Source organism: Zootoca vivipara, chromosome 5, assembly GCF_965207765.1.
Source record: "Zootoca vivipara chromosome 5, rZooViv2.hap1.1, whole genome shotgun sequence".
Classification (NCBI taxonomy): Eukaryota; Metazoa; Chordata; class Lepidosauria; order Squamata; family Lacertidae; genus Zootoca; species Zootoca vivipara.
The window spans coordinates 3,735,913-3,757,469 of NC_142588.1; the positions used below are offsets into that span (position 1 = coordinate 3,735,913).

Consider the following 21,557-nt stretch of genomic DNA (forward strand, 5'->3'; position numbering starts at 1 on the left):
GTCTCAGCTCTGAAATGGGAGGGGGGAACAGAGACAAATAACTGTATTGCATTTTCTGAGGTGAGTGGCAAAACCTATATTTATGTTTGCAGGAAAGAAAGTTGCTGGGCAGTGAAACCTGTTCCATCAATATGTGTCAGTTTGCAAGATGCGCCATTAATGTCAGTTGGGAGCCAAGAGTTGACAGCAATAACTTGTCATAATGAGGCAAGCAAATAGTTTAATCATGGCAAATATTTGTTTAAGCCTGAAAGCCTGAAGAAATACCTAGGCCTGTGTCAGGAGGACTGCTATTTGCTTAGTGTTACTGTGATTTAGGATTACCAAATTAAAGCTGGTTACAGGTAGGTAGCCGTGTTGGTCTGACGCAGTCAAAACAAGCCCCTTAGAGACCAACTAAGTTTGTCATAGGTATGAGCTTTCGTACAAAAGCTCATACCTATGACAAATTAAAGCTGGTAACTGTTAAATGTATCTCTAGGGTTCATAGGTGAAGAATTTGAGTATGGTATTCCCAAATAAAAGAGAGACAAAGGATCATAGCAGCTGGGGCTAGTTTTGCAAAGAGGCATGTGGATTTAATAGTTGCAAGTTGCCCTTGCATGGGCGCACCAAGAATAACTGCAGCAGCAGCAAGGCACAAAGTACAACAAGGATCGCTGCAGGACGTGTAACCAACAGGATGGAAACAGCACCACTTCTGGGGAATGGTTGTCAGCTTCAAGCTCCAAGCATCACTGCTTCAAGCTCCAAGCAACACTGCTATGAGTTTGCAGTGTAGATAAAGTCTTCTGGGAACCAATCTGAGTTTCTTTTCTGGACCTGTCCAAATTACTGTGCGGGGACAAAGAGGAGTAATGCAAGAAGTATTGCAGCAGAGGAATGCTGGAGGGGGGGCAGGATAGGCGTACAACAGTAATAATTTTTGGGATTCTGTCTTACAACTGCTTTGGGTTGTCTAGTTCCACATTTGGTAGGATGTTCTCAGGACAGCCTTTTAGAGGATCTGTTTCCTTATTACTGGAGAGGAGACTTCTGGTGCTTTAGTTTTATGTTTTATTACATATATACAGATTGAACAAGTGGGCAGTTTTACATTCTGTCCCCCATTCAAAAGCACAGTCAGCAGCAAAGTTTATAAAAAAATTCCTTCAGTAGCACCTTAAAGACCAACTAAGTTTTTATTTTTGTATGAGCTTTCGTGTGCATGCACACTTCTTCAGATACACTGGAAACGGAAGTGTCAGACCCTTATATATATACAGAGGGTGGTGGGGGTGGGTGGGAATGGGTGATGGCTACCTACCTGTAAGCAAAGTTTATGCAATTCATCATGGATTTGAAAATCTCAACAAACCTACTTGTTATTAGAACCCTTATCTGCAAGAAGTGGCCATAAAAGGGGGCAAAACAGGGTGGGGGAGGGGCAGAATGGGCTTCAATGCGCTCCATTGATGCACACAGTGGTCAGGAACATAACCCCCACCTGTAGTTTTATAAATCTTCATTAGGTTCCCCCCCCCAAAAAAAACACCCCTTTATTTTCTGTACTAAAAAGCCCCATTTTCTAGAACCTTTCCTCATATGGAATTTGCTCTTGATAATTTTGTTGCCCTTTTATGCACCTTTTCCACCTCTACAATATCATTTTTGAGGTTCTGTGGCTGGAGCTGTAACCTTGGGCCAGTCCCTGCCTCTCGACCTAACCTACTTCACAGAGTTGTTGTGGGAGTTAAATGGGGAGAAAGAGAACCATGGGCACCACCTTAAGCTCCTTGGAGAAAATGGTAGGATATAAATACAATACAATACAATACAATACAATACAATACATAATAGATTATTTAAAAAAATTAATGGAATAGTTGGAGCTCTCAGTGTTACTGCCCAAATTTGTAAAATCACATGTGGAAACAACATGTTTCCATTGAGCTCATGGACTTGTGTCTTGTCAGTTCCAATAAAAAGATGCTTTTATTACCTCCTGTTTAATAATGCAAAGAAAGAAAGAAAGAAAGAAAGAAAGAAAGAAAGAAAGAAAGAAAGAAAGAAAGAAAGAAAGAAAGAAAGAAAGAAAGCCCAGAGGAAATTAAACCACAAACAACAATATTTTAAAAACAAACGTTTGGCAGAAAGTCAAGAAAGAAAGGAAATTCAAAGATATTTCACCCTGTTGTATCTGTCTATATATATAAAAATGTAGGCATTGCGCACACGGATGAAACAGCCTTCTCCATAACCGCTGAACTGTAATGTAACAAATTTGGCCACAATGTTCCATGCCCATCAGTGAGGGATCTGGCATTAAAAAAATTCCAAAAAAGCACAGCTTACACATCTGAAATAGTGAATAAACACCCCCCCCAAAAAAAAAGTGGTGCCCAAATTAGACGTCACCAGCAAAAGCTCTGAAGACTCCAGCAAGATCCAATAGAAAGGCAGATTGCACGCTGTCACCAGCAAAAGCTCTGACGGGTGGTGCCAAATAATGACATCATCAACCAAGCAACTGAAACCACCAAAGCGGCCATTACCAGCCCCCTAGGCCCCTGCCAGGCTGCTAGGCCCCCACTAGGCCCGGGGGGGCGAGCACCCGGATTGCAGGCCGCAGCATGGCCTTTGTTTTATTATTCAGCGAATGATCCTGTTGCAGCCCAGAGCTTCTGGGTGCCGCGGCAGGCTCTCTCCTGCCTGCCTGCAGCCCCGGCGGCGTGTTGTCGCGCTCTTGCTCGCCGTGCTGGCGGAGAGGGAAGGCGCTGTCGGAGCCCTCGCTCTCCCTTCTGGGCACGGCGGGTGGGCGGGCGGCGGGGGGCAGGCTGGCCAGCGCCCCCTCCATTTTGCCGCCCTAGGCAGCCGCCTAGTCTGCCTTAATGGACGCGCCGGCCCTGCGTCTCACACTTGCTTTCAAACCTGCTGCCATGCCTTGTTCTTTTCTCTGCTCTTTTATCCTATGGGGGCAGTGCATTCTCAGATTTTGCTCACTGCTGTTCATGCCTTTCTCATTGTCACTGCCATGCCTGTACCTTATTAATCTGCAGAAGCTGTAGCCTGATATTGTTCTACTTGGATCAGATATGAGTAAATTAGGCATCTGGCTTGTTGAAATTGTTACTAGAGCAGTCAAAACTGGAAATGTACAAAAGAGCTCCCTCGCCAAAACAAAAAATAACAATGGGAATCTAGTTTAAGTTTGTTCTTGTTGTTCTTGTTGTTCTTCTTGTTTAGCCGTTTAGTCGTGTCCGACTCTTCATGACCCCATGAACCATAGCACGCCAGGCACTCCTGTCTTCCACTGCCTCCTGCAGTTTGGTCATAGTCATGTTCGTAGCTTCAAGAACACTGTCCAACCATCTCGTCCTCTGTCGTCCCCTTCTCCTTGTGCCCTCCATCTTTCCCAACACCAGGGTCTTTTCCAGGGAGTCTTCTTTTCTCATGAGGTGGCCAAAGTATTGGAGCCTCAGCTTCACGATCTGTCCTTCCAGGGCTGATTTCCTTCAGAATGGATAGGTTTGATCTTCTTGCAGTCCATGGGACTCTCAAGAGTCTCCTCCAGCACCATAATTCAAAAGCATCAATTCTTCGGCGATCAGCCTTCTTTATGGTCCAGCTCTCACTTCCATACATCACTACTGGGAAAACCATAGCTTTAACTATAACGGACCTTTGTCAGCAAGGTGATGTCTCTGCTTTTTAAGATGCTGTCTAGGTTTGTCATTGCTTTTCTCTTTTAACTGGAGTTGAATAGGAAAAAATAGAGTAGTGGGGGATTAGGGAGGACAGTCTAGGGTAGGGAGGGTAGACTTTAAAGTCAGGAGGCTTTGCTCCTTCTCCATCTCTCTGTGCAATGCAAGTGGTGATAAATTCAGCACAGTATTTGAAGAGTGCAAAAGCCATTTGCATGTTGCTCAAAGGCTGAAGAGAAGGCTGCCTTGAATCCAAAGGGTGAAGGGGGTCAATGCAGGAGGGAGGAAGCAGAAAGAGTGAAATGCAGGGGGGTGTTGTTATTCACAGCCAGGATTAACCCTGCCTCCTCCAGTTCCTGGCAGTGATAAATGACTGGGCTGACAGATCCTGTCAGGTCCTGCACAGAGTGCCCCCCTACTCAATTAAACTTCCCTCATTTCTGCTCTCCCCCCCCCCACTCTTCAGCAAACCCCTCAGGGGCAGCACTTGGGTCTGCAGGGGGTAATTGGAGATTCTGGGCAGTGATCCATTTTAAAGCAATTGTTGGGGGAAGGGGAGTGAAAAGGAGAAATGCTTTCCCTTTCCAGTCTTTTCAGTATACAGATTCACATACACTAGTTCAGTTTCAAATAGGCATTTCTATTGTTTATCCTTCTCACTTTGGGGGAAGGTGAAGAAGAAACCTCATAGAAACGGAGGCCTTTTCTGAGAGGCTTCTCCAACATATGATAGCTTACATTTGTACACATTGACAAGAAGGTATCAGGGGAGAACAGAAAGGGGAGGTGTGGAACCAATGGCAATATCTGTAATGCACAACCTGGAAACAAAGCCAGAAAGAATGAGGCTCTGTTGAAAATTCCCTCTATGCCATAGATAAGAAGCAAACCATTTGCTACATCTGTTTGCTCTGAGGTCCATATCACACCCACACTGAGGGTTGCTATTGGTCTCCCAGTTGCCCAGCTTTGATGGAGAGGAAGATGGGAGGAAGCAGTAGCTGAAGGAATGAGACTTCAGACGCCTCCCTCCTTTAGACCTTTCCTGCTCAACATGGGAAGGTCAGGGGGGGGGGGCAGAAGGGGCGGAGCTGGCTTGCACAGTCGCATAATCTCTCCACTGATACAGATTCCAAATGCTTGAAGGATTCAATGTCAATGGCTTCAAATTTACAAGAAAGGAGCTCCCCACCCCCTTGAATTTTAAAGGTGCGGCATATTTGCACGTGCGGCTTATATTCAGGCCAATAAAGTATATAAAAGAGCAAGACCCTTAGTAGTATTTACGGATGGTCACATTTATGTCATGCCGTTTCTGATGAAACTTATTTTATCCTCAAAACAACCCTGTGGGTACACGAGTTTAGAGAGGGCAGGAGTTGGCCAGCCATGAAGAAGGGTGAGGCAGGTGGCAACTCTCAGTTATTTCAATTGCTCTTGTTGTTGGGTTGTTGGTTTTGTTTACAACTTGTCTGTAAAACATTATCTTGTGTAATATCTATACACTTAGTCCTGTAAAATGTAAGAGTTTAGGATTCAGAAGTAGATTCCTCCTGTGTTGTTTCTTGTGTATGCACAAAACAGCCCAAGCATACACTAGTTTCTTCAATGCATAAGCATTTAAGGAAGAACACTGGCTGAGTTGTTTACCACAAGAATCAACACAGGGCTGGCATTTCAGGTTGCAAAACGTGGCCCATGGAAAGTCAACTTGGATGGCCATGCAAGATGAGTTTAAGCCAGTGCTTTTTTCTTTAAAAAATGTTTAGGGATACTCTCATTTTCCTACTCATATTGAAATACTGCCCTTAATGAGGCCAAACTTAGATTCACAAAATGTTTAGGGGTATGTGTACCCCTGCGTCCCCCCAGAAAAAAAAGGCACTGGTTTAAATTGATTGGCACAGAGAAGTGGGCAGCTTGAGCCAGGCTGCTGTTTTGTTTAGTGTCTGGAGAGCTCGTTTTCATAATTAAGCCAGCTTTCAACTCCCCCGTCCCCTCCCCCTTGTTTTGTTTTTTCAAACGAGGCTGAGGAAATGAGGAACTCAAAGGGATTCCTCTCCACTGTGTGTCCACTGCTGTAGCAACTTTTACATTGCTTTTGTGTGATCCCTTGGATGTTGACTGGTTTAAAAAGAAACTTCTGTGTGTCAATACATTGGATACTAGGGATGTGATTTTTGTTTTTTATAGGAAAGTAGGAAGCAATGAGAAGGAGTTTATATATTTTCCACCAACTATGAAAACAAGATTGTTATGCAGTCAAAGAACTGGATGAAGGATCATGGAGTCATTCTATGCAGAAGTTGTTACTGACAAGCAATAGTCTTGAGCTTTCTTCTTTCCCTCATTTTTTCCGTCTTAAATTCTTAATATTTTAATTGAGTGGTGAAGGGTCTTCTCATTGTAGGTTATGAGATACAAAAGCTTGAAGGTCCACTGTAACCAGTTTCATGTCCTGGATTGATTGTATGAACCTTACTTGCGTGGACGGTTGTGAATTTTATGGGAATGCATACCGTATCTTTCTTGTTTGTTCATTGGGAATTATAGGGTTCACCAGCTACACCCTGAGGCACAAATGAGAAGGCAGTAGATTGCTGTTCTGTATGTGAGAGATGGCACATCTCTTACCTGAGGGCAGGAAAATGAAAGACTCAAAACTTCATGGAACCTGTAACCTGTTGGCACAAAGCAGGTAGGCCTAATCCAGGGGTCAGCAAACTTTTTCAGCTGGGGGCCGGTCCACTGTCCCTCAGACCTTGTGGGGTGCAGGACTATTTTTTTGGGGGGGGTGAATGAATTCCTATGCCCCACAAATAACCCAGAGATGCATTTTAAATAAAAGCACATATTCTACTCATGTAAAAACATGCTGGTTCCTGGACTGTCTGCGGGCCGAATGGAGAAGGCGATTGGACCAGATCCGGCCCCCGAGCCTTAGTTTGCCTACCCATGGCCTAATCTATAGCTAGGCTATAGCTAATCTGGAGGTGGACACTCAGTGTGATAAGGAAAAGCTTTGCATGCTTGGGAGAGAGGCAAACCCAGAAGACTGAAGAGGAGGTCTCTCCTGAGGGCTGTTTAAGTTCAGGAAAAGTGGGTGGTCTTTAAAACTATTTTGCTCTTTTGCTCAGTTGGGGATTATACTGGCTTTCTGTGACTTTTACATACAATATGCATTTCTTAAAATTCTTCATTTTTTGATTGGTAAACTTTCTATTTCTTAAACCTGCTTATTTTAAACACCCACGTGCTCAGAAGCCACAAAACCACAATACTCAGAGAGGCTTCTAGAGACCCAAAGAAGGTTATTGCATACTCTCCTACATTTCTCTGATGGAAGCAGGGATGTCCTATTCAATGATGGTGATGGTGATGGTGACTGGGTTGCCCCAGCCACTCTGTGAGGCTTCCAACATATATAAAAACACAAATAAACATTTAAAAACTTCCCTATGCAAGGCTGCCTTCAGATGTCTTTTAAAGGTTGTATAGTTACTTACCTCCTTTGCTCAGGGGTCACATAACTCCATACCCTCAAACATTTCTCCAATGAAAATAGGGACATCCTAAGGAAAAGTGGGACATTCTGGGATCAAATCAGAAACTAGAACGGCTTCTGTAAATCTGGGACTGTCCCTGGAAATATTATTTAGACTGATTTGCAGAAATAATTTCCCTATCAAGTTCTAAAGTGGAGAAAGGAGGGTGCAGACAGATGGGCCCACTGCTGTTCCCAGGTCACACAGTAGACATCATCTGCTCCTGAGGACAAGGACCTCCCTTTTTTTTTGCTGATGGTTATATGATGATGAACATTATTACCGTTAGTTATAATGAGTCTGACACATTAAGGCAGAACATTTCTCCCTTGACTCTTTTTTCTAATAGCAGTATTATATTATTTGCGGAATATCTTCTTTAAAATCCCAACAAATATTCATTATTAACTAAGTTTTTTTTAAAAAAAAGGAATTTTATGCATGACTAGAAATAATATATCAATGGACAATTATTTGTGAAGCCTTTGTTACCAAAAAAGAAGTTCAAGATTGAAAGCAAATCATCTTAGTGCAACAGACAGCAAATCCTGTCTTCAGAACTAGTGACTTAACAACTTGAAAGGGGGAAAAACCATGATGTTAGTAAATCATTCTGATGCTGTTTGACATCATTTATGAGTTCAGTTTTGCTGGAATAATTGGACTGAGCTATTAATGAACCGGGACAATCCATCTGCATGTCCATCTAGAGGAGATGAATGAGTTGCAGGGAGGATCTATAATAGAAAAAGGGGATTCCTAGGAGCAGACCGCTTTAGCTTCTATCTATGCCATATAAGGTTTCCTGCACATTTGATTTTCCCTATGTCTGTCTTGTATGCCTACAAATAGCCCTGAAATTTATTTTGTCTTATGGAAATGCATTTAAATAACAAACAAGCAGTAACCACTGGAATTTTATAGTGCTAAAGCTGCACAACCTCCTTTTGCTTAGAAGGAATAGAAAGGGCAAATGAATAACTGATTAAATAGGTCTGATCATTTCATGCAACCCAAAGTTGTATCACTGCATTTTGTTACCCTATCCTTGTGTTTTGATTTGTTAATGATTAATTCAGCAGTGCACATGATGGAAAATCTGTTCCTTGGCACACTGGCCAAGATATCCTAATGGGTAAAGGTAAAGGTAAAGGGACCCCTGACCATTAGGTCCAGTCGTGACCGACTCTGGGGTTGCACGCTCATCTCGCATTATTGGCCGAGGGAGCCGGCGTATAGCTTCCAGGTCATGTGGCCAGCATGACAAAGCCGCTTCTGGCAAACCAGAGCAGCACACGGAAACGCCGTTTACCTTCCCGCTGTAGCGGTTCCTATTTATCTACTTGCATTTTGACGTGCTTTCGAACTGCTAGGTTGGCAGGAGCTGGGACCGAGCAACAGGAGCTCACCCCATCACAGGGATTCGAACCGCCGACCTTCTGATCAGCAAGCCCTAGGCTCAGTGTTTTAACCACAGCGCCACCTGGGTCCCTATAATCCTAATGGATATATGTATGTAAATTGATAAAGATCTTCTGTGAAAGCAAACTGAAATATCTGGAATCTTATACTAACCGCGTCAAACTGATATGTAACACTATTATTCTTGGTAGTAGTAATATTATCCTAAACCACTGATTGCAAGTCCTCTTTCTTGGTTAAATCTCCTGCCCACTCAGTCATTTTTCCAAAACAAGCATTCTGTGAAGAAAAGGGAATGACTGTTGTTAGTTTGCAGTATAGGCATGACCTTAGTGCAGTGGTTTTTGAAATGCTCAACCTTGAAGAAACTATTTCCACATCAGCTAGTCAGCCACAGAATTCTTCACCTTGGGATCTCAACTTTCAGCGGTGCCCTGTGCAACACCAAAATTCAGCACCCCCTGCCTCTCACGCTCCATGCAAGATAGCAAGAGCATTCTGGGAAATGCTTTATAATGAGTGGGGGGGGATGATAAATTTTGTGAAAAAACAGAAGCTTTTCTTTTAGGTATAATTGGTGGAGAAGTACCTAGTGAACAGAAAAAAACAGTTCTGACAAAGGAAGATTGACAATTAAAACTAATGGAATATGCAGAAATGGCAAAACTTTCTGGAAAAATAAGAAACCAATATTAAATACTTTTTAAAACAGAGTGGGGGAAATTTATTACTTATTTGAAAGTACATTGTAAACAAATTAAAACATTAACAGGACTGATACATGCAGTAAGTTAACTAGGAAGAACATAAGGGGAAATTAGTAAATAGACTTTAATTCGATATGCAGTAATAAAAAGATATAAAATAAATAACCGTGGAAAGAAGGGGAGGGAAGTCAAAGGGAAAGGACATTGGATTTGTAAAGATTATGTTTTTGTTTAAGATATTTGTAAAATGTGAAAGTGAAAAATAAAATTATATTTAAAAAAATGTAATTGAAGGAACTACTCAGACTAATAAGGGCACAGCAAGAGCATTGTGTGCTAGGAACCGAATCCTATAATTTATATATCGGTATATATATTTGAACTAGCATATGCAAATTTCAGTCATATTTCGGTAATGTTTCATCTTTTTACCATTCTGTTCATAGCAATTGATCTACAAGGGCTACTAGAGAATTTTCTAAAATGAAAGTTCAGAGTCTGGTGGGCCCCCACTGGTTCTGGGCAGAATATCAGCTCCTCCTCTAGCCACTGCCGCCCCCCTCCTGCCATGGCAGACCTGAAAGAGTTGCATATACATGTGAAAGAGCTGGTGCTGTGTGTTTCATGAGTGTATCTGAGAGATGCCACATGTGTGTGTTTGCTTACATGTGTGAGATTTCCCATGCATGCATTAATTCTCCACACAAAAAACATCTGAAATCGTCTGAGCTGTTGGTAATTCTAAATCTTTGATTCTGACAAACAACCTCTCACAAAGCTGATTTTAAGTTCTTGAGTGCATTGTTTAAGTAAAGATAAAATCAGCCAATGAACTATTTAATTATAAAGAAAGGCTTTGGGGGAAAGAGGCAGATGCAGCTGCAAAATGAGTTGTTACGCCAATCTCTAAAAGCACCTCTGCCCCCAAGGTCCTGTAGGTACTAAGCAAACAGTAGTGTTTTGTAACAACTGCATTTTTAAAACATCATGTAATAATTTTTGATGACTGAAACACTTCACACCTCAGTATAATTTTCATCTCAGGTCCCTTCACAAACTTTTCAAGTATTAATCAAATCTGCCACCATCTTATTGTAATAAAGCATTTTCTACCCCCACTTTACTGAGCCAAGAGGACAAGCTGGTCATCACTTAAGAGTCAAACAGGATGTGGCTGCTGCTGAGTGGTCATTGCCTACTCTAGCACAGTTTTTTCCAAACCAATAGCTGACGCTATTTTTTTCTGAAATGAAAAGAAAGGGAAAATTGCTGTTTCTTTCTGCCTCTGACCTTTCCTGCTTTCCAGAAGGCATTCTAGATTCTTGAGCACCTCCCACTGAGAAAGAAGGTTCTTGAATGACCTCTTTAAGCAGAACTGCTTCCCAGATCCCAAACAGCCCTACCCATGGCAAAGAAGGAAGATCACTGATGAGCTCCTTGTAGGATTGGTTTTTTAGAATAGGCATTCCCCATTATTATTACACAGAAAGGAATGCCTCTTCCAGGAAGGTGTCTTCTGTGATACACACATCTGGCCATGTAAAACTGAAGAAAGGTCACTGGCATTGCAGGAGAACTTGGAAAAGCAAACATATTTATTAGGCACCACATTTTCCTGTGGTCACTTTGGCCTGTCCAAGAGAAGTGAGAGGAATGAGATATCCCTCGCTTTCCAATGCCCAAATAAAAATTTAAAATCCTTCCAGGAGCACCTTAGGTATGAGCTTTCGTGTGCATGCACACTTCTTCAGATACACTGAAACAGAAGTCACCAGACCCTATGTATATTCAGAGGGGGGTGATGGGAATGGGTGATGGGCTGATAGGAGTGGTAAACCTGTTGATGACTGTTAACAACTGTTAATGACTGCAATTGGTCTTGCAGGAAAAAGCAAGGGCTGAGGTGCTAAAGAAAGCTTGATCATGTATAATGAGATAAGAATCCTATGTCTCTGTTCATACCAGGTCTCTCCATGGTTTTAAGCTTGGTAATGAGTTGCAATTCAGCAACTTCTCTTTCCAGTCTGTTTCTGAAATTTCTCTGTAATAAAACAGCTACTTTGAGATCTTGTATAGAATGTCCTGGGAGATTGAAGTGTTCTCCTACTGGTTTCTCTGTCTTGTGATTCCTGATGTCAGATGTATGTCCATTTATCCTTTGGCATAGGGTTTGGCCTGTTTGTCCAATATAGAGAGCTGAAGGGCACTGTTGGCATTTGATGGCATACACAATGTTAGACTTTCCAATGCCCACTTGCTGTTTGGATGCTGCTACAGACGCCTAATGAATAGGGCAAGAAAGAAGATGGGAGGAGTTTGGGGGTGGATGATATGTTTCTGAATCTGGATTGCCTCAGAGGTAAACCACGTTATTTCCCAACTAATCTGACACAAGCTCAGAGGACGTTGCCCATCTTCTGCCTCCATGGAGATATCACAAATTGAAGACAATACAGACAACCAATTTACCAAGGCTATTTGTTTTATCTGTGTGTAAAGATATGTGAGTCCCATTAGTTATTTTGTCAACTAAAGCATAAAGGTAAAGGTAAAGGGACCCCTGACCAATAGGTCCAGTCATGACCATTAGGTCCAGTCGTGTCTGACTCTGGGGTTGCACGCTCATCTCGCTCTATTGGCCGAGGGAGCCAGCGTACAGCTTCCAGGTCATGTAGCCAGCATGACAAAGCCGCTTCTGGCAAACCAGAGCAGCACATGGAAACGCCATTTACCTTCCCGCTGTAGCGGTTCCTATTTATCTACTTGCATTTTGATGTGCTTTCAAACTGCTAGGTTGGCAGGAGCTGGGACCAAGCAATGGGAGCTCACCCTGTCACAGGGATTCGAACCGCCGACCTTCTGATCGGCAAGCCCTAGGCTCAGTGGTTTAACCCACAGCGCCACCTGGGTCCCCCACAAACAAACACCCTGTGAGGTAGGTGGGGCTGAGAGACTTCAGAGAAGTGTGACTAGCCCAAGGTGACCCAGCAGCTGCATGTGGAGGAGCGGAGACACGAACCCGGTTCCCCAGATTAGGAATCTACCTCTCTTAACTAAAGCATATAGGATTGATAAACTAAGGCTTCTTTATTCACGTAACAACCGTACTTTTATTGAAATGTTGGGAACATGCTACAAACCCTTGACTCTGGGAATCCTTCTATAATTGAGCACAACCAATGCATTTGTAATTCCGAAACCTACAAGTGCATGCATTAATTTATCATGATAAATTATCATTTAGACCCAGGCAGAGTTCTATCTTCTCTCTCTTCCCTACTCCATTTACCCCCTAATAATAAATAGTAAAATATGAGGAGAGGAAACAGGATTTTTGTTAATTTAAACAGGAAAGGTGGATGGAAACCAAAACAAATGAAACTGTTTCCAAAGTAAAAGTTTGTATTTTCCAGGTCACAAAGTTTCTAACACCTAACCTAAGAATGGGTGGGTATGTTTGGAATAAAGGAAGGGAGGACATGGAAATGATGGAGTTTCATAGATAAGTTAGGTGGAATGAAAATAAACAAAAATGAATGGGAAACCAAAACAAGATAATCACATGGATTGCTGGTTTGTTCCCTCCCTATATGGAAATGAATTGTGTGTTTTTAGAGTTCAATATAATTTTAAAAGAACTCTCTATTGAAATTCCCCTTCATTTTAATCATTGTTGGTTCCAATAACATTGCCAATTATGTTGTTATGTTAATTATGTGACATAGTTGAACCAGTGTAAAATGCCACAGTCGAAATCTAGGGCCGGGTTTGAACAGTTAGACAGTTTAAACCTGTCTAACTCTCAATAAAATAAATAAAATAAAACTATCCATAATCGCCATGACAATTTGTCAGGGGACAGCCTGTTTTCTGCTGTTTCAGCACCACAAATACAAATGACAAGAGGAACATTATTGCAGCTACAACTTCAGAAATGTCAGTGTGGTTCCACTTGGCTCTATAAAACATCTTCACCCTGGCCTAGCTCCCTGCCTTAAATCTTGACCTGGCCAATTCCTATTTCTTCTCCAGATCACCAACCCTAACAACCAGCTTTCTAACATTGTGTATGCCATCAAATGCCAACAGTGCCCTTCAGCTCTCTATATTGGACAAACAGGCCAAACCCTACGCCAAAGGATAAATGGACATAAATCTGACATCAGGAACCATAAGACAGAGAAACCAGTAGGAGAACACTTCAATCTCCCAGGACATTCGATACAAGATCTCAAAGCAGCTGTTTTATTACAGAGAAATTTCAGGAACAGACTTGAAAGAGAAGTTGCTGAATTGGAACTCATTACCATGCTTAAAACCATGGAACCACCTGGGATGAATAAAGACATCGGATTCTTATCTCATTATGCATGATCAAGCTTTCTTTAGCGCCCTTGCTCCCCCCCCCAGGACTAATTGCAGCCATCAGCAGTCGTTAACAGCCATCTACAGGTTTACCACTCCCATCAGCCCATCACCCATTCCCACCCACCCCACCACCCTCTGTATATATATAAGGGTCTGACACTGTTTCAAGTGTATCTGAAGAAGTGTGCATGCACACAAAAGCTCATACCAAAATAAAAACTTAGTTGGTCTTTAAGGTGCTACTGAAGGAATTTTTTTCTAACCAGCTTCTTAGGTACTGTGGCAGGTAACATTTCTTTAATTTCATGTGCCCAGTCAACAAAAACTTTATAGATGGCCTACAATGTAGACATCACTGCCTTAACTGGCAGCTCAACCTATTTTTCTCTAAATAACTAAAGTATGGGGTACCACATGTATGCCCATATGCTGCCCCACCAGATCCAGAGCCTACCAGTTGCCACTGCCCAGCTAAAAAAAATTGATTTAAATAGGTTTTTGAAAAACTGTTTCCCTTCAGGGGAAAATAACATGCAATTAAATCGTTAGAACACTGAAACATACAATTCAAAGAGAACCCAACTTCACACTTTGAGGGGAATCTCAGGAAAAGTTTCCTGAACCATTTTGGGAGGGCTATGAGCTATTTTCGGTCTGCCTGATCCCATTTCTCCACATTTAGTGCTCTTAATGTTGTGCCATTTGAACAAGTGGCTGTGTTTTAATTTTGGGTCTGTGGGCATAGCCAAGAGGGGGCAGGGAGGCAGTTGCCCCTCCAATCAATACAGATCAATACAAATCTGAAGTTCTGCCCCCCCCCCAAACAAAAGCCTGCCCCCCTAACAGAAATCCTGGCTCCACCCAGAGTGTGATCATTTCGTAAATATTGTGTTGAGTCAGTCAGGACTAGTGGAAGCTAAACAAGCTTTTCAAGAAGCTGTGTGGCTTTTTCTAATTTTTTACAGAGAGGAGCAATCCATGTTGCTTAATCCTTTAAATTTTCATTCCAGACTTGCAGTTAGCTTGCTATTCAGCAAAATATGTAATTATCTCTGTCTCCATTCTTTTTTGCATTGTTTCAGTTTTCAGTCCTATCCCAGGAGGACTTAGGTTAAATCTTATCTGACATTGGTCCTTGAACCAAGGGGGTGGGGCAGCTCCCCTGTGAAGAAAAGGTAGCAAACCATGTTTGGGACTTTTTAGTTTAAGAAAAAGGCATGTAAGAGATGACATAATAGAAGTTTGTAAAATTATGCAAGGCGTGGAGAGTGGATAGAGGAAAGTTTTTCTCCCTTTCTCATAACACTAGAACTCATGGACATGCCATGAGGCCGGATGCTGGAAGATTCAGGACAGAGAAAAGAAATTGCATAGTTAAAACTATGGAACTCCCTTCCACAGGAGGCCACCAGCCAAGATGGCTTTAAAAGAGGATTAGACAAATTCATAGAGGAGGAGAGGGCTAGTGAAAGCTCCTGGCCAACAATGGAGGCAGCAATGCTTCTGAATCCCAGTTGCTGGGAAGAGAGACTTCCTCTTGTGCTCAGGTCCTGCTTTCAGCTTTCCAACCAGCATCTGTTTGCTACTGTGAGAACATGGGCTGGATGGGCCCCTGGCCTGATCCAGCAGGTTTATCTGATGCTCTGATGTTCTTTTCTCTGCAAAACAACAAGAAAAATGCCACCCTGCATGCTCTCTGAAAGGATTAGCTATGAGGGATGTAGTGAGGTACAGAATCATAGTTGGAAGAGACCCCAAGGGCCATCCAGTCCAACCCCCTGCCAAGCAGGAAACACCATCAAAGCATTCCTGACAGATGGCTGTCAGGCCTCCGCTTAAAGTCCTCCAAAGAAGGAGACTCTACCACACTCCTTGGCAGCAAATTCCACTGTCAAACAGCTCTTACTGTCTTCCTAATGTTTAGGTAGAATCTTCTTTCTTGTAGCTTGAATCCATTGCTCCGTGTCTGCTTCTCTGGAGCAGCAGAAAACAACCTTTCACCCTCTTCTATATGACATCCTTTCATATATTTGAACATGGCTATCATATCACCCCCTTAACCTTCTCTTCTCCAGGCTAAACATGCCCAGCTCCCTAAGCCGTTCCTTCCTTTGACCATTTTGGTTGCCCCCCCTCTGGACACATTCCAGTTTGTCAGTATCCTTCTTGAACTGTGGTGCCCAGAACTGGACACAGTACTCCAGGTGAAGTCTGACCAGAGCAGAATACAGTGGTACTATTACTTCCCTTGATCTAGATGCTATACTCCTATTGATGCAGCCCAGAATTGCATTGGCTTTTTTAGCTGCTGCATCACACTGCTGACTCATGTCAAGTCTGTGGTCTACCAAGACTCCTAGATCCTTTTCACATGTACTGCTCTCAAGCCAGGTGTCACCCTACCTAGAATGCATAATAAATTGCTATTAAAGGCACATCAATCCTAACTAATTATTTGGATACATTTCTGGAGAAGATGGCATACTCAGGTGTCTTCTCCCTGATGGGCTAATTTTTATATGCAGGAAACAGGTGTACATTGAACTGCCACTGTTTTTCTGAGCAAGCTGTTGTTAGATAAGCTCTGCTACAATAAGAAAGGATTCAGCCCAGGATTCAAAGCTTGTCTATGGCTTTACTTGACAATCTGTGCTTGCATGGGCTGTCACTTGGTCAAAGTGAGGCTGACCCTGAATATGTTTGTGAAATGTCAACCCTTGGCCTTTGTCTCCCCTGTTTTATGTTCTCATACCCTGCACAGCTGTGTAAGCATCATGCAATGTAGACCCCATGGCCATCTCAGGGGTGGGTTACTTTGAGGCCACTGCCTTGACCCCTGCCAGGTGCTGCTCCAGGTCCTTGTATTGATGTCACTGCCATGGGCAGGAAAACAAAGTGGGAAGCACTGTGATAGGAGCAGAGAACTATTGAGCTACTCAACAGAATTGCATAAAGATGGAGGGTCTAAAGAGGTAACGTGTAGCAGAACAGACTTGGGAGGTCTTAGGCAAGTCTCTCTCTTTCCTTATGTCACCAGCAGAGAACCTGAAGAAAGGGAATGCTGATATTGATACAGGACTGTTGTATTGAGTTATTGTATGTAAAACACTTGAGCATTCCTCCCCTTTGTAAACATCCTTTGAAGTAGATCCTGGAGGTGGTAAACCTGTTTTCCTGATGTTCCCCTGCCTAATCCTTTCAGGAATTCCTCTGCTCTCCCTTCCTGTTTATTGTAGCCTCAGTTTATTACATGCTTTGTAGTGCAGATAGATCTGTAGCCTGGGAAAGGCCTTCCTGGTTTTTCTCTGCTACCCGATCTTCTCCCATGTGATACCCTTTGGGGATGTGCTGATGCGTTTGATTGGTTGTTTTGAATTCTATGACGCAATTCTTTGGGGTGATTAAAGTAGCCTGGGCAAAGGGTCGAGAGGTCCCTTCTCTCGCTCTCCCACTTCGGACCAGAGCTTTGCAGGTCAAAGTGTCTGTCTGTCTTTCTTTCCCCCTTTCCCTATTCTTCCCTACACTCATGAGTAAACCCCACACCCAGCCACACGGGAGCTGCAATATCATGGTGCTCTTCTGCATGGTACAGTATGTGAGTACCCCAACCCCACTGGCAACATGAGTCTTTTCTATTCAAACATCACTGTTGTCTGTTGGTGCCAAATGTTCTCCATATGTTTTTGCTTCAAAGGTAGTGATTTGGGGTGACTAAATTGTTTTTTTAAAAAAATTTCTTAGTGTTTTAACTGTTTTTGTGAGTTTATTGATTTCCTACACCTTTTCAAAATGTTTTGGGGGGTTATTTGGGTTGTGTTTGTTTTTATATTGATTATTTTGTGCTTTTATATTCTGATTTTATCCTGTGAACCACCCTGAGACCTGCAGGTATAGGATGGTATATAAATTCAATAAATAATAATAATAATAATAATAATAATAATAATCATCATCATCATCATCACTGCATACACCATGGGGGGGACTATTCACACTCCCATGGTTTTTCACAACTGTTTATAGTCATTGTCTCCCCTCTTTGTGGTCACCATTTCTCCTCTGCATAACCATAACTTTTATTTATTTTTTATTCTATGAACAAATTTTGTTCAAAAGAGGGAGGGCTATACTTCTTAGTGTGCTCACATGGTCATCTTAGAGAATCAGAATAAATTTTAAGAATCTAACTTTTAAGAATAATAATGATTGTCAAAAGGGGGAGGGGGCTTTCAATTTTAACTAAATAGATATATATATATTTACCAAACTGGTTGAGCACTAATTCACCCCTATTGCATCCATGTGAGGTAACCCCAAGAGGAAGCAGCTGCAGTCAAGCTCTCCCTGTGAGATTTTGTGATGGGGGCCCATCAATGCAGACACGTCACACACCTGGGGTGCCTACCAATTAAGAGTCTGAGTGTGATGTCAGCTACATGGAGTGGCTACATAACCAGTAATTTTTTTATGGACTCTGTGTGACCTCATCAGATTAAAATTTGCTGTAATACTCATTTGACTGGATGTATGTAAGAAATTAGCTACCAAGTGTTCTTTTGAAAATATTTGTGTGCTGTCAACCATTGTTTAGCTTGTTAATCATCTGATTTTTAAAATTGATTTATTACATTTCAATAAATACACAGCACACCAAAGCCTTATTGTAGAAGTCTTTTGTAATGCCGTAATTTGCTGCCATTCCTTGTTAAAAGGGTTTTTAATTTCGCTATAGCAGTAACAAAACAAAATACCGTAAAGAATCAAGATGTAGGCTCATGATTTGCAGTCCCACCTATTAAAATGTCTCATCTCTGAGTTCTTACTTCTGCTGCCCAAGAAAGTACATTTTGCTGGTGACAACTAAGGTAATATATACACTACAACCTAACCTAATGCAAAGTACAGATTCTGAGTGCCCTAACCAATCTACAATTCCAAGGATTTGGGGATAAAAACGACATTACAGCTGAACTGTAGTATAATCATAGCCCACAACTGCATATGTGGTAAACTATATCCTTTCTGGTTTCACGACAGGTCACACAGATCGACCAAAAGCTGAATGACATCCTGAATGCTCTTGAGGCTCAATTTAGCAAGCAGCAAGCAGCAGACTGGACATCACCCTCGGCTACCCCTAGAGCTAGGCGGTTGCGGGCTTCATCGGGCTCTCCTCCGCTGAGCCGCAAGATGTGAAAACAACTCAACAGTATTCCACCATCTTTCTCATTCTTTCAGAAATAGCTGTAGTTGGTGTTGAGATCCAAGTTTGCAACTGATTAAATGGATCCATGAACAGAAAGAGTAAGACACAAGGCACCTTCCCACACGCTCTTCTTTTAAACCTCACACCTTCCTCATCCTGTCTTCCTTCATTTCATCAAATGGAACCAACAGGATATGGTAACGCTCAGCAGGAACAGAGGTAAGAAACTTGTTTGAGAGAGAGGCTTCACCAAGAAATAAGATTAGTCAACTCTGTATGTTAGGATGAGTTCCTTCCTACAAAAGGAGATGTCAAGGCTTGTCTGGAAACCATCTTCTGACCTGGACATTCTTCCACTTGTTATCCAGCTGAGGACATTAGCACTCACTGATGAGGGAAATGCACTCTGTACTTGCTCAGAGGCAGTTTCATCTGTTCATGTGTATTCCAGAGTTGTCCCACAACATTGAAAACATCCCATAGGCAATCCCTGGCTCAAACAAAGCCCTGGATTGACAAGCCTTGTTTTCTAGGAGCGAGAGAACTCTGCTACAGTTTTCAAGCAAAGGATCCTAATCTAGGGAATGGTTAAGGCATTACCTCATCACAAAACACCAGGTTTTTCAGGATATATGTATAAAATGTGTTGAACCATACACATGCGTAATAAGGCATGACTACCCAAGGACGGTAGGAGTGTGAATTCCCCTTTAATTTTCCCACTACCTTTCATAGTTTTCAGTTTTCCAGTTAGTTTTCAGTGAGATGAATATTCTCCTTTGTGGAAAATTCCTGTTTTCCACAAGGTGGAGGAGTGGAAAACACGGTAAATTTATATTTTCAACCTTTTGATTTGCAAATTATTGACAGCCATACTCTGTGTCACCGAGGAAAAATGTGTAACACATCAAGGGAACTAAAGGAAGAACCTATGCTATTATTAGGAAACAGTGTTTGCAAGAAGACAGAAAACATGTTGAAATGAAGAACAATGGTACTTTGAATACAAATATTTTAATACCTGTAAGCTGCACAAATTCCCATTTATAAAGTTAATTTTCATTCATAAGTGAGACTAAGGGTATGGAAAACCTGACATTTTCTTTCTGCCGATGTTTCTGCCTTCCTACCGTCTGGTATCACATGATTTTTGTAAAGTGGATCCAAATTATTAATCTTCTTCACATGCATATTATTCACAACTGTGGATCTCATTCCACATTCAAAAGACAATGTTGAATTATCATTTTTGCATATTGCATTCACACTAATATCCATGCTTCATGTATTTCATTCAAAGGACAGATCATCGTTTCACATTGCCTATACAATTGACCCTCATGTTTCAGCCAATTGCCCATCATGTTCCTCCATATTTAAAAAATCAGCAGTGAAATTCAAACCTGAGTAGATCCAAATTGTAGTTGTGTTGCCCATTCAAATGTTCAGGCAGCAGTACAGATCTGAAGCACTGGAATGTATTGCAAGTGCATTATTTATACATCATAAATCAACACAGGTCTACACCCCGGTTGTTGCACATTCCATGGGAAGTTGGCTTGATTGTCACAGGCACATGGAGGCCATTGCTTTTCATACATTCAGCAACAATATTTGCAAACTTAAATTGGTGATAAGATTTATTTATTTATTGCTTTGGGAGGAGGAGGGCCCATAGCTCAGAGATAGATTCCTTTAAGGTCATTTGCCCAGGTGAGTCTGATCCACTCCCGCCAACTCGCCCACCCAGGTCTCAGGAATACAGGCCAGGTCAACTCCCTCATCCACAGTTAAGTCAGAGAAGTGAGGCCTTTAAATAAAGCGCCACTAAGTCATCTCTGGCAATATTGCTGTATATTGAAATAAACATTTCAATTTTTTTGAATGGACATGATGCAGAGGGACACTAGCTGTTGTGCAAATAAACGAGTTTTGTACATATGAAAAATTGTTGCACTTTTAATGTAACTTTGATTGTTTATTGAATACTAAAGTATCGTCTCTTTGAAATGTCCATGATCTGTACATTGCCTATATAATAAAGTATCACGTACTTCAGAAAATAATTCAAATGAACCAATTGGGAAATACTGTAAATAGCATGCCTCAACTGGAGAGAGTTTGTGTTTATTAAAGCTTCTTTAGACATTCCTTTTGGCATACAGTTTCTCTTGTTAGCATGATTGCAACATTAAAAGATGGCTTGCACATGTAAATGTCTCCTCACAGATGTAACTCCATCTTACTTGGCTCAAGTACAATGCTTTCCAATGGACTCAGTTCATACATACAGTTGATGTTTGTCAAGGGTGGAATAATCCAGTGTAGCAAAGCAATGTGACATGCATGCACATGTGTGGAAAATCCAGGGCCTCTCTTTCTGGACTTCATAGTGCTCACCAAGCTACATCCCCATACTCCTCGAGCCATACTTTTCACAGACCCTCAAGGGTGCTGACTAGGGCCAACGTTGGCGCATGCTGTGCCGTAGTGTGTCGCGATGTGACGTGATGATGTCACATATGTCATGTCATGACAGAATGGCTCCGGTACTGTGGCGGCAGCTGGACCAGGCCCACCTCACCCCCAACTGCCCCCACTGCCATACCTCTGGCACTCAGTCCCT

At 42.1% G+C, this 21,557-nt stretch overlaps 1 protein-coding gene across 1 annotated transcript in view; it reads left to right on the forward strand.

The window, feature by feature from the left end:
• Nucleotides 1-20,987, forward strand: part of LOC118096523 (potassium voltage-gated channel subfamily KQT member 1-like) — a 263,693-nt gene extending 242,706 nt beyond the window's left edge. Inside the window, exon 16 of the mRNA XM_088669430.1 lies at nucleotides 18,763-20,987. Within this exon, the coding sequence (XP_088525556.1) occupies nucleotides 18,763-18,921 (159 nt within the window). The 3' untranslated portion in view covers nucleotides 18,922-20,987. The remainder of the gene's footprint in view (nucleotides 1-18,762) is intronic.
• Nucleotides 20,988-21,557: the final 570 nt, after the last annotated feature.